This window comes from Hylobates moloch, unplaced genomic scaffold (genome assembly GCF_009828535.3).
Source record: "Hylobates moloch isolate HMO894 unplaced genomic scaffold, HMol_V3 SCAFFOLD_5, whole genome shotgun sequence".
Classification (NCBI taxonomy): Eukaryota; Metazoa; Chordata; class Mammalia; order Primates; family Hylobatidae; genus Hylobates; species Hylobates moloch.
In genome coordinates, this window is record NW_026652280.1 from 134,371,674 (window position 1) to 134,385,377 (window position 13,704).

General features: G+C 36.7%; 1 protein-coding gene across 1 annotated transcript in view; it reads right to left on the reverse strand.

The window, feature by feature from the left end:
* The window catches only part of BTBD8 (BTB domain containing 8), a 113,153-nt gene that overhangs the window by 9,836 nt on the left and 89,613 nt on the right, over window positions 1–13,704 (reverse strand). Inside the window, exons 10-13 of the mRNA XM_032155363.2 lie at window positions 8,395–8,577; window positions 7,531–7,668; window positions 6,537–6,666; window positions 4,051–4,112 (exon numbers count right to left, since the gene is read on the reverse strand). Of these exons, the coding sequence (XP_032011254.1) occupies window positions 4,051–4,112; window positions 6,537–6,666; window positions 7,531–7,668; window positions 8,395–8,577 (513 nt within the window). The remainder of the gene's footprint in view (window positions 1–4,050; window positions 4,113–6,536; window positions 6,667–7,530; window positions 7,669–8,394; window positions 8,578–13,704) is intronic.

The window sequence follows — 13,704 nt, forward strand, 5'->3', positions numbered from 1 at the left end:
TTTTTTTTTTTTTTTTTTTTTTTTTTTTTTTGAGATGGAGTCTTGCTCTGTTGCCAGGCTGGAGTACAGTGGCACGATCTCAGCTCACTGCAACCTCCGCCTCCCAGGTTCGAGCAATTCTCCTGCCTCAGCCTCCCGAGTAGCTGGGACTACAGGCATGAGCCTCCATGCCCAGCTAATTTTTGTATTTTTAGTAGAGACGGGGTTTCACCATTTTGGCCAGGATGGTCTTCATCTCTTGACCTCGTGATCCGCCCACCTCAGCCTCCTAAAGTGCTGAGATTACAGGCATGAGCCACCGCGCCCATCCTATTGTCATTCTTTATGTAAGTATGCAAATGGTTGTTTTTTTTTTTTTTCCTTTGGAAGCTGTATGAGATTGTAGAGGTCTGAGGCAAAGCCTGTGCCTCTTCATCTTTTGTATCCCTCAGCACCATGTCACATATTGGATATTCAAAATACAAACAAACGAAAAACATATTCGATGTTGTTAACACTGGGCATATATTGCATATTTTGATATTCAGTTTAAAGTCTATTTTTAAATATGAAAAGCTTCCAATTACATTAAAAGTTGTCAAGATAAAATAACATATATGAATGTGTGTGCACACAAAAAAATACACAATAAATAACTTGGTTAAATTTAGAAAAAAGGAAAGCATGGTGATAAAACAACCACTAGATTCTTGTCCTAGTTTTGCCTCTAACCAACCTGGGACATTTCAGAAATTATTAACAGCTTTGGGTCTCAGCTTATGCCTGTCCACAGCGTAGAGACTGGTCCTATTCACAGCAGTCTTCTAGCATTCTAACATTTAAAACGTTCAAATAGGCTTGGTCCTCATTTTTTGTTTTCTTGCTCAAATCTTAGCTTAAAAAATAACATTTCTCTATTTTTAACACCTAAAACCAGGCTGACTTCTGCTTTTAGAACTCCTTCCCACCCTTAACACTGAATCTACTTAATTTATTCTATCCTTGAATTTATGCATCTTGAAGTATTATGCTATGGGTGAAATCTATATAGTACATGGTATAGCTGTATGCCTTGAAAAATTTCACAATAGGACAGGTGAGGATTGCTTGAGCCCAGGAGTTTGAGACCAGCCTAGGCAACATGGCAAAACCCCGCCTCTACAAAAAAAAATACAAACATTAGCCAGGCATGGTAGCTTGGGCCTATGCCAGCTATTCAGGAAGCAGAGGTGGAAGGATCCCTTGAGCCCAGAAGGTCAAGGCTGCAGTGAGCTGTGATTGTGCCACTCCACTCCAGCCTGGGTGACAGAGTGAGACCCTATCTCAAAAAAATAGGAAAAATTAAACATAATCACAAGAGGACAGAAGAGTATAATGAATCCTCACGTACCTAATAGCCAGCTCTAAAAATTATTAATTCATTATTAATTCCAATTTTATTTCATACACACCTACCCCCATTTTATTTTGAAGCAAATCCCAGATATCATATATTTTATCCTTAAGTATTTTGGTACTAAGCATTCTTCTTAAATCGCTCTATGAAGGAAAAATGAAGCGGGCAACAACAACAACAACCACAACAAAACAAACAAACAAAAAACCTCTTTCCCTGTCTCATCTGATTAACTTTCTCCCACCTCCTAGATAGCTCATCCCTGTTTGGAAAACACATTTATTTGTTCCACGTTTATTGAGCACTTACTACATACCAGATAATTGCACATAAATTATTTCACCTAATTTTCACAATAATCCTGCTAGGTTTTATTACTCCATTTTATAAATAAGCAAACTAAGACTCACAGATGACACATAATAAATGTAAAGCCAAAATTTGAACTCTTTTGATTATGTGTCCAGCATCCATTTCAGCACATCATTATCTTTCTGGGGGAAACTTCCTTCCTTCCCATTGTTCTTAACAGAAAAAAGACTTAGACAACCACAAAGTCAGGAGGATGAGGAATGAAACTTTGTTCTATTTTGCAGTAAGGCAAGGAAAGAGGAAAAGCCTGGTTAGTAGCAGGGAATAGGAAGGCAAGTAGGCTAATTCCTGGGGGCCTTTAAAAAACACGGGGATAACAGGGAACACAGAAAAAAATGTCCTAGTGCACCATTTCCTAGAGTATGTTCTGTGGAATCGTATAATATGCTTTAAAAGGGTTGAGGGGACCCTAGTCCTATTCCATAGCTATAACATTGGGGGAAATTTTGGATGCAACAATTCAAAAGTATTCTTTAGTGTTTCTCAGCACTTTCAAGGTATAATATGCAGCATTGGTCTATAAGAGTTGCTATGGGGCTGGGCGTGGTGGCTCACGCCTGTAATCCCAGCACTTTGGGAGGCCGAGGCGGGCAGATCATCTGAGGCTGGGAGTTCGAGACCAGCCTGACCAACACGGAGAAACCCCATCTCTACTAAAAATACAAAATTAGCCAGGCATGGTGGCACATTCCTGTAATCCCAGCTATTCGGGAGGCTGAGGGAGGATAACTGCTTGAACCTGGGAGGCAGAGGTTGTGGTGAGCCGAGATCGTGCCATTGCACTCCAGCCTGGGCAACAAAAGCGAAACTCTGCCTCAAAAAAAAAAAAAAAAAAAAGAGGAGCTATGGTGTGTAGCAACTCTCCAACTTATAGTTGATGCTAGATGGAGATCGTATCTTGTGAAACCCACTTTGGAAACAATCCTAAGAGGTTAACTGGCAAAAACTCCAGTCTCCCAGTTTCTCACTCAAGACATTTGGAGCTTGACCTCTTCCTCAAGCCATGAGAACTCTCAGTTGTGGCTTGGAGCTGCATTAGTTCCTATCAACTGGCTGATGAGGAAGAAAAAAGGATTTCCTATTCCACTCTGCTAGGGCAATACATTCATTGCATTCCAAACCGGAACTCTCAATGTATGTCTATCACTGTACCACAGGGAGGTTAGAATTATTTTGTACTTTGAATATATTATTGGTTAAGTGAACATCTGTAAGTTAGCTAGGAACCCTAACCATAATTAATAACATTTTTGGGAAGAAAAATTTATTTCAGGTTATAAGGAAAACACCAAATAACTTTGTGGATGGTCAAAAACAAACAAAACAACACACAAAACATGAAATCTACCATCTTAATCATTTAATACACTTAAGTACTCTTTAATACACTTCAGTAACAGTGTAGTAATGTTAGCTGCATGCACTTCGTTGCACAACAGATAACTTTTCATCTTGCAAAATGGAAACTCTGTACTCATTGAACAACTCCTCCTTTCTCCCTCCCCCTAGTTTTCAGCAACCACAATACTACTTTCTCAGAATTCAACTACTTTAGATACCTCATAAAAGTATACCAAGTAACTTTTAAAGTAAAACATAGTTGTACTCTTAGTACTAATTGCTTTTTTCAAAGACACAAAAAATACATTATGTGAATTAAAATCTTTTTTTTTTTTTGAGACAGAGTTTTGCTCTTGTCACCCAGGCTGCAGTGCAATGGTGCAATCTCGGCTCACTGCAACCTCTGCCTCCCGGGTTCAAGCAATTCTCCTCCCTCAGCCTCCCAAGTAGCTGGGATTACAGGTGTGCACCACTATGCCTGGCTAATTTTTGTATATTTAGTAAAGATGGGGTTTCACCATGTTGGCCAGGCTGGTCTCGAACTCCTGACCTCAGGTGATCCATCTGCCTTGGTCTCCCAAAGTGCTGGGATTACAGGCGTGAGCCACCATGCCCGGCCTAAAATCTTCTTTTTTAAGAAGTAGGCTAATTAGAAAAATAGACATTGAATTAGGTCTAGAGTTCTAAACAAATTCTAATAGACTGAAATAGCTCTGTTAGCTGCCAAAAAGGTTTTCAAGGAAATGAAAAAGGTAGATACTACCAGTGCCAATTGGATATAAAAAATTCACTTTAAAACATTTATTAAATGTTTACTTGATTTAGAAAAAGAAAAATTTTCCATTAAGAAATAGATTCAATTAATGAATAGATTTTTAAAACTTTTTCTAAAATATAAAATAATAAGCTTTAAATAATTTGTTATCTTTTTCATTTGTACCTATAAAATTTAGAAAGTTTACCTGCGAGCTACTGAATATAGGCTTTTTGCCAAGTCTTCGATCATCACCTTTGTCAAATGCAGCTGTAGAAAGAAACAGCAATTTATTTTTATAGGGAACATTATTATTACCTTAGAAGTAAAGGAAAAATAGAATGTCAGCAGAAAACAGGTTATATTTTGATGGAAATAACTTAATAAACCTGAAACCAATCTAGTATACAAAACAACTCCCTATTATATTTTAGAATTTTTTTTAAAAGAATCCCATTTTCTATCTTATTCTCTGGCTCCTAGGTTTTATGTTATTAAAATTAATAAGTAAGAACTGTACAATCTCACAGAGAAGATTTATACATTTACAAAAACACGAGAATTTTCTCAGACTGTGACATTTTAGATAATTGGTTTCATTTAGTTTTCCAAATTACAAAAAATTACAGATTACGGCAAATGTAACATTCTACAAGCTATTAAATATGAGAAAATGTTTATACTAAACGTAAAAATACTCTTGAAATTAAAAATATTTTCTGGTTTTGCAGATATATAATGAGGAAGGAGGAAAGAGAAAATAAAAAAATAAGGTTCTATTGAAAATAAAACAAGAAACAATCTTCAAAATACCATTCTTTTATAATTAAATAAAAATTCATTTTCTAAGTTAGGTTTATATGGGAATTTATTGCAGAACTCATGTCTATGCTCTTCAAATAAGAATCTGAATGCTGTCAGGAAAATATGTAGGCTGGAATAATTATATGAGAGCTACAAATATAGTTTAGCAAATGTATTTCTTTCTTTTGAAGGTTACTGGGCTTTAAGATATATTTTGAAGAAATACATGCAATCTCTGAAAATTATTTGATTTTTATTAAATCAGCTAATAAAAAATACATTAAATTATCTGTAACTACCATGCATCTTCCATGATCTCTATACTATAGGATATGTGCTGTAAGACAAAGCAGGATCCTGAAAATGGCACTATAGAACTGATTTGCAGTAAGCAAATGACTCTGCACAATAATACACAGGAAGAAATTAAAATAAAAAATTTCTCCCAAAGGTCAGTAACTCAACTATGACATATGAAATGTAGTAACAGACAACCCAGAACCATTCCTTTATCTGAGTTTCCCAATGAAGTAATTATGCATAAGTCGGAACTCATTATAATTCAACTTAAGATTAAAACATTATTATTACACTGATACAATGTAATAGAATGAAAAGTCCTTTTTGACAATTCAAAAAGGATTGCTGGATTAGTTGGATAGTTGGATTACCAATAACATTTTATTTAAATATGGGTATTTACATGTATTTTTAATTAGCACTTTGAAGAATTAAAGAACACAGAAGCTCAACTTAACTATGAAATCCTCTAAAATAGAGAAAACCAAAGTTTGCTACTAATCGGAAGAGAGCTGAAGACACCTACTGAAGGAATGCTGATCTTATTTTGTTACTTCACATTACATAAATTTTGTAAAAATAAACCATCATTTAAAAATCAGCACAGAAATAGTCACCAGGAAAAAAATGTCCAATTTCTAAGAACTTCTCATAATTTTTGTTTAAAATAATGGAATTTCTTTGAAAAGTGCTCTTCATATCACATCTAGCTACACTATCATGTAATGCTTATAATGTAAAAGCAGATCCTATTCTGATGATACCACTAAAGAATTTAAATATTTATGCATTCTCAAAATATATTTTAACAGACATGGCTTCCATGGTTTACAGTACTAAAATGTTTGCTTCATAAAATTTAGTCTCTTAAAATGTTTTAAAAAGTATACACACTGAATATGCCAATATTTTTTCTAAGGCACCTGCTTTAACCCAAAAATAGTCATGAAGCCATTTCCAGTTCCACACCCTCAAATTTTTATTTTGATATTTTTTTAAACACATGTTCTGAGCAATATACATCTTTTGCTTAATGCTAATGTTTCAGATGATACCTATTAAATGTCACAGACCACTGTGCAGCTCCTAAGGGACAGTCCGCAATAGCACACTCCACATCACTGAACCAATCAGTTGTGAAATAAAGCCATCTATTCCAGGCAAAACCACAAGAAAGGGTGAAAAAGATGGAAAAGGTTTATGACAAAACATATTTAAAAAGGAGGAAAAAGTATGTTCGATACTCTGTTCTATGTGGGTTACATTTTCTTACACTTTTAATCTCTTCACAAGAATGCTTGTAAGCAAATTTGCCTAGAACATTGTTGCTAATGTATAGTAGGATTAGAAATTTATATATATATATTTATATATATATATATAAAGGAAATGAGTTTCATTTTCTAAGAACAGCTAAAAAGCATGATTTATTAAAACTGCCTAACCATATGAGCACCAGTTTCAGTTAGCATCCTATTATCCAACAGAAGCACACAAATGTTAACCTTTTCACTTATCAGAATGCCCTCAAAGTATCTGCTGTCACAACGATCATTACATAAGAATTGAAATATCTCAAGGCTAACGTACCTGCTTGGATTTTCTGTTGATCATCTGTGCTCATCAGCTTCCAGCTTTCTGTGTGACGAACAGCATAGAAAGACTGAACCAGGAAGATCCACAGCTTATCACGCAGAGCCTGGATCTTGCACGTAAAACCCTGTGTTCAAGCAACAAATCAGCAGCTGGTGAGAGCCACATTGTCATAGCAACCAGTCATTATTCCTTTCAGAATCTACTTACTCCTAAGCTAGATCAATGATGTCATCATTTAGATTTTTAAGATCGTTGGGTACATGTTATTTATGAAGACTTACTCATTAATAACAAAATTTTATAAATGAACACAAAGCTAAAAAATCTCATCTTTTCAACCAAACGTTATTTTAAAACACCGATGCCCTTGATGTGAACACCTTCCACAGCCTTTTCATATCAACTATGACATTACAAGGTCAAATGCTCTATGGAATAGTAATAAATACGATACATTTTAAAAACCATTCTTGTTGAACAAATACAGAATGCCAATAATTTGTAATTATCTAATTAATGGCCACTGATTAATTGTACTTAAAAATAAATACTTTAATTTTGCTTCCCAGCCTAATTTTAAAATACGATTTTTTGAAGAGAAAAATTAAGATTATAAAATAAAAGACACTGATGATTAAAAACTCTAAAATACACATTTTATATCTAGAAAATTTACTGTAGGACCAGGGAGAAATACTAGAGTTATGCTGTGCCAAATAAGGTTGCTAAGTATCACACTACATTTAAAATTACCCAGCCAAACTGCCAATTTCTAAACTTTTATAAAAAGTCCATTTGGAGACAAATGGAATTTTTAAAATTTAGTATTATAAAACATTCCAAACATATAAAAAGTAGAGACCTTAATCCACTCCTAGGTATCCACTGCCTAGCTTCAATGACCCATGCAACATTTAAAATGCACATACATTTAAAAATCTTAGTTCAAATATTGCATTATTTCAATAAATTTCATTACATTCAGTACCATTTCCTTTGTACTGTCAGAGTTCAGCAATGTGTCCAGAGCCATAAGAAGAGAGCAGCTATTTTCAGTGGTGACATTTTCTTCAATTGCTTTTAAAATTGTGTCCAGCAGATCGGCTGTGCTACTCATTGCTTGTGACTATAAAACACAGAAATTAATATTTAAGAGGAATGCATATAAAATGCACAAGAAACGTGAAAGTCTGGCATAACAGATCATTGTAACTAGCTGTATGAAGTCAACCAGAAATCATATTTGTCTTTTCCCTTTCTTTTGTTAAAAAATTCGCATATATGCATATGCACGCAGTTTTTATTTTTATTTTTATTTATTTATTTTTATTATACTTTAAGTTCTAGGGTGCATGTGCACAATGTGCAGGTTTGTTACATATGTATACATGTGCCATGTTGGACACACAGTTTTTAAAAGCCAACATAGCCCTAAATACAGAACCTAGAAATAAACGATAGGAGCTATTTATTCAGTGAATAATTTTAGAGAAAGTAGCTTCCCAATAAGACAGAGAATTCAGCATGGACCATAATTGTATTACTGGCCAAAACAGTATCTTTATGACTTTGGTTTCTAAAATGTGGCTTGCTGAGGGAGGGCTAGAGTTGGCCAGAATTACACTGTGCCTTGCCAGGGCACTCAAACCCGTCCCTCTAGCCTTTCTCATCTTGCGAGCCAAATATCCTGTCCATCACTGCCTTAAATCCTATGTAAACATGCCATCTGCTATGGAGTTTATTTAAATCACATTAATTTAATCAAAAGCAACCTGCATTTAAAAGCTCTTACATAACTGAAATCAGAACACAAAGATGGAACTAAATATAGGATACAATTTAGGCATAGTACCTGCAAAAGAAGAGCAAAATTTTCACTCTGAATAATCTTGGAGAAGTTGTCTACAATAAATGCAATACATTTTTCTTGAAGGTGAGACGCCATGGTCAGTGCTGCTTCCGTCCACTTCACTCTGGGTAAACTGATGATTAGCCTGTCACTTTCCATCAGAAGAAAAGCAGCATTCTTATCATTCTTAGATTTAAAAAAAAATTGGAAAAAGTTAGATGCTATTACTGCTAATAAAATAACTCTCTAAGCAAATCAAATACTTTTGTTGTTATGGGATGTTTCCTGCAAAAACAAAATTCCAGGTAGCTAATGTCTTTGTCATTAGTTTTACATATAATGTTTATTCATTCATTCAGAATTATTCAAAAGGGTAAAGTTTGAGCTAGGAAGAAACCACCTTTAAAAGGTAGCTAAAACAGGCGGGGCATGGTGGCTCATTCCTATAATCCCAGCACTTTGGGAGGCTGAGGCGGGTAGATCACTTGAGGTTAGGAGTTCAAGATCAGCCTGGCCAACACGGTGAAAACCCACCTCTACTAAAAATACAAAAATTAGTCGGGCATGGTGGTGCACACCTGTAATCCCAGCTACTCAGGAGGCTGAGGGAGGAGAGTTGCTTGAACCCGGGAGGCGGAGGTTGCAGTGAGCTGAGATCGCACCACCGCACTCCGGCCTGGGTGACAGAGCAAGATTCCAACTCAAAAAAAAAAAAAAAAAGAAAGAAAGAAAAGAAAAGTAGCTAAAATAAACCTGACAGCAAAGTGATAATAACTAGAAAGAAAAATTTGAGTTCCCTAAGATTATCACTACTAAATTAATTTTTTGTGCTTATAGATATCATTCATAACTGCATGGCTACACCAGCATAGCACTAATTCTTTTCTGACTACAAAATATGTTTTCTTTATGCAAATTTGGAAAGACTAAAAATTACTTATAATCCCCATGGATTTTCCTCCTCTTCTCTAATTAGGTTAAGACTTCACTGTTTATATTTTATTCATTTCATGATTCATTATTATACTATGGAAAAAAACATTCACAAATATTGATCTCTATGGAAAATGGAATGACAATGCACAAATACCATCTACTCCATGGAAAAGGAAAAAAGGCAACTTATATATTACTGTATCTTATTCATGTTTGATTTCCAGTTCTTAAAACAATGCTTAGTAAATAACTATTTATTAATTAGTTACTTGATAGACTGGTAAATTGAAAAACATGGCCACAAATTCCATCCACCAAGAGATGGAATCTATCTCCTCAGTCTTGAATCTAGACTACTAGCCTTCTCACTTGCCTTAACCAACAGTGGTGATGTGCAAGTTCTTGAGCCTAGGCCTCAAGAAGCCTTGCAGCTTCAGTCTTTACCTTCTGAGAATCCTGGGACCACCAGACCAAAAGAGGCCTGATAGGGAAAACCACTTGGTGCAGGAGGACCAGCCCCCCACCTCAGCCCCCAGCTGAATGCAGCCGCCACAGGCAAGACCAGCAGAAAAATCACCCAGTGAACTTACAGAATTGTGGAGTTGTTTTAAGCTGCTAAGTTTGGGCGTGGTTTGTTACACAGCAATAGATCATTGATAAATCTGGAAATGACTGAAATACCTAACATGGACAGCATGATGTGGACTCTGCACAGCCTCTGTTTTTTTTTTTTTTTTTTTTAGATCCAGAAGCACTACATCTTCCCTGATACCATATATCTACATCAGATTTCTTTTATACATACTATAAGAAAATCTGTTGCTTTTTGTTAGAGCATTTAATTCATTTGTAATTAATCAAACATGAACATTACTATTTAATGTCTGTCTCCCTCACTGGGCTGTATGTTCAATGAGTGTAAAACCACATCTGTTTTAGCTCACCAATGTATCCTCACGGCCTAGTATAAAACTGGGTCATAGTAGACACTAAAATTTACTTACTGATCTTTTAACATGATTGGCGACAGAGTCTATCAGTCAAACTCTAAGATAACAAGTTTAATCTTTCAACTTCAAAACTAAAAATTTTAACCATTTACTAATAATTCTTTTTTTTTTCTTTGACACAAGTCTTGCTCTGTCACCCAGGGTGGAATGTAGTGGCTTGAACATGGCTCACTGCAGCCTCAAACTCCTGCGATCAAGTGATCCTCCTGCTTCAGCCTTTCAAGTAGCTGAAACCGCATGTGCATGCCACCAAGCCCAGCTAACTTTTTTTAAAAAAAGTATTGGCTGGGCGAGGTGGCTCACATCTGTAATCCCAGCACTTTGGAAGGCTGAGGTGGGCAGATCACAAGGTCAGGAGATTGAGACCATCCTGGTCAACATGGTGAAACTACTAAAAATACAAAAAATTGATCAACATGGCACATGGATACATATGTAACAAACCTGCACATTGTGCACATGTACCCTAAAACCTAAAGTATAATAATAATTAAAAAAAAAGAAAAAAATACAAAAAATTAGCTGGGCGTGGTGGTGGGCACCTGTAGTCCCAGCTACTTGGGAGGCTGAGGCAGAAGGATGGCGTGAACCGAGGAGGCAGAGCTTGCAGTGAGCTGAGATCGCACCACTGCACTCCAGCCTGGGCGACAGGGCAAGACCCTGTTTCAGATGGCGGGGTCTTGTTCTGTCGCCCAGGCTGGAGTACAGTGGTGCGATCTCGGCTCACCATAACGGGGTCTTGCTCTGTCGCCTGGGCTGGGTGCAATGGTGCAATCTCGGCTCACTGTAACCTCCACCTCCCCAGTTCAAGCAATTTTTGTGCCTCAGTCATGCAAATAACTGTATTACAGGTGCACGCCACCATGCCCAGCTAATTTTTTGTATTTTAGTAGAGATGGGGTTTCACCATGTTGGTCAGGTTGGTCTGAAACTCCTGGCTTCAAGTGATCCAGCCGCCTTGGCCTCCCAAAATGCTGGGATTACAGGTGTGAGCTACCACGCCCAGCTCTAAAAAATTTTGTAGGGATGGAGTCTTGCCATGTTGTCCAGGCTGGTCTTGAACTCTTGGCTTCAAGTGATCCTCCCACCTTGGCCTCCCAAAGTGCTGGGATTACAAGTGTGAGCCGCTGCATCCAGCCAATAATCCTCTAAAAATGTATTATATTCTTCCACTGCTTTGAGTAAAATTAAAAAAAGTCATACTTTGCTATAATTCGTCTCATTTTTAGAACCATTATTGTTTCCTCTTCCAGTGACTTCCTGAGTACCTGTACAATTACTAACAGTTTTAGACAATAAGCTCAATTTGTTCTACTGCAGGCACTGTTCTGGTAGGGAAGCCAAATGTGAGGTATTTAAATAAATTTGGCAGGTATCTACAAAGTGCTTACTATATAATAATGTGATGTGCTCTGACAATAGCATTTTTTAAAAAACCACAGATATAGAGTACAATTGTCATAATTTAGCTTGGAAAACTACAATATGGACATAGTTAAATAACATAGATGATACATGATCTTATTCCATACTCATCTGAATATATGATAAACATTAAATGTTAGAGTACCTCAAGATTCAAAGGAAAAAAAAGTAATACTTTCAGACCAAACACTTAAATTTTAATTCAACAGTTAACACAATGACAATTTAAAAATTTCAAATGTAGGGCAATCCGCTTGGGTCCCCTTCCACACTGTGGAAGCTCTGTCCTTTCGCTCTTCACAATAAACAATAAACCTTGCTATTGCTCAAAAAAAAAATTTTTTTTCAAATGTATAAAGGACATTCTAGGAAAAGTCTTCCTCTCCTTCCTGTCCCCAAACCATCCATTTTACAACCAATATTATTTTTTCCCTTATCTTTCCAGAGTTATTTTATGCATATACAAACAAAACATATATGTAATTTTCTGCTTATTTTATACAAATGAAGGCATTAATATGCACAGTACTCTGTATCTTGCCTTTTTTTTTTTTTTTTTTTTTGAGACAGAATCTCTCTCTGTTGCCCAGGCTGGAGTGCAGGGGTGCAATCTCGGCTCACTGCAAGCTCCGCCTCCCAGGTTCATGCCATTCTCCTGCCTCAGCCTCCCAAGTAGCTGGGATTACAGGTGCCCGCCACCACGCCCGGCTAATTTTTTGTATTTTTTAGTAGAGACAGGGTTTCACCATGTTAGTCAGGATGGTCTTGATCTCCTGACCTCGTGATCTGCCTGCCTCAGCCTCCCAAAGTACTGGGATTACAGGCGTGAGCCACCATGCCCAGCCCTGTATCTTGCCTTTTACACTTAGCACACATCTTGAATATTTTTCTTACCAGTGTATACATATATTTTTCTGTTTTAATAGCCATGTCATAGTCCATAATATAGACATATCACAAGTCATTTAACCAGTCCTCTACTTAAAGACATTTACATTGTTTCCAGTTTTGCTATTATGCCGTAATGACTTACCTTGTATATAACATTATTTCACAAATATGTGAAAATATCTACAAGATACATTTCTAGAAGTAGAATTGCTGGGTCAATACTACTTCTCTTAACCTGGGTTCTGCCTAAAAACTGAGCCTGAGAAACAGGCTTATATGCAGACAGTTTATTTGTGAAGTGATCCTGGGGGATCTGAGGTGCTGGAAGAGTGCAATAGGGAAGAAAGGAAGGAAAGCTAATTCAAGGGTGTATTTTCTAGCTCTCTGCTATTCAAAGTGGCATCAGCTAGCCAGAGCCTGTTAGAAATACACAATCTCTGTATCCTCCCTTGACTTACTGAATTAGAATCTGCATTTAAACAAGACCCCCAAGTGTTTTGTAGATACGTTAAAGTTCGAAAAACTTTAATGTAGTAGAATTCACTATTGTAGGCAACTGGGACTCAATCTTGTTGGGGACCCTCTGAAGAACTATGAAGGACATACTTTGAATTATCCATCCAACAGATAGAACAATGAAACATCAACCACTGGCTCTCATCTCCCATTGGTCAAGGCTTGCCCTCAGGGATGTGAACTCTCTTTCACTGCCAGGTTTACACAGGTTCAGAATTGCTGAGCTGCAGGTATCTCATGTGGTGTAGCAGTGAAGCCTCAGTACAGAAAGTGAGAAAGATGTGTATGTGATGTGGCTGAGGGAAAGTGCTGTCAGAATCACATCCATGTGCAGCTAGATCCTGCAGCAATAGTTTGAGTACAAACATGGGCCAAGAGGCTATGAGGTGGGACACCAGGGGTATCCAAAACATGCCAATATACAATCAATGGAGCAGTGTTTTTCAAGTGGTAGATTCCTCCATAGCAACCTAGAGAAATGTATTTAGCGGTTCACAATCAGCACTAGAAAACAAAAGAAAGAAGGGGGTGGGTG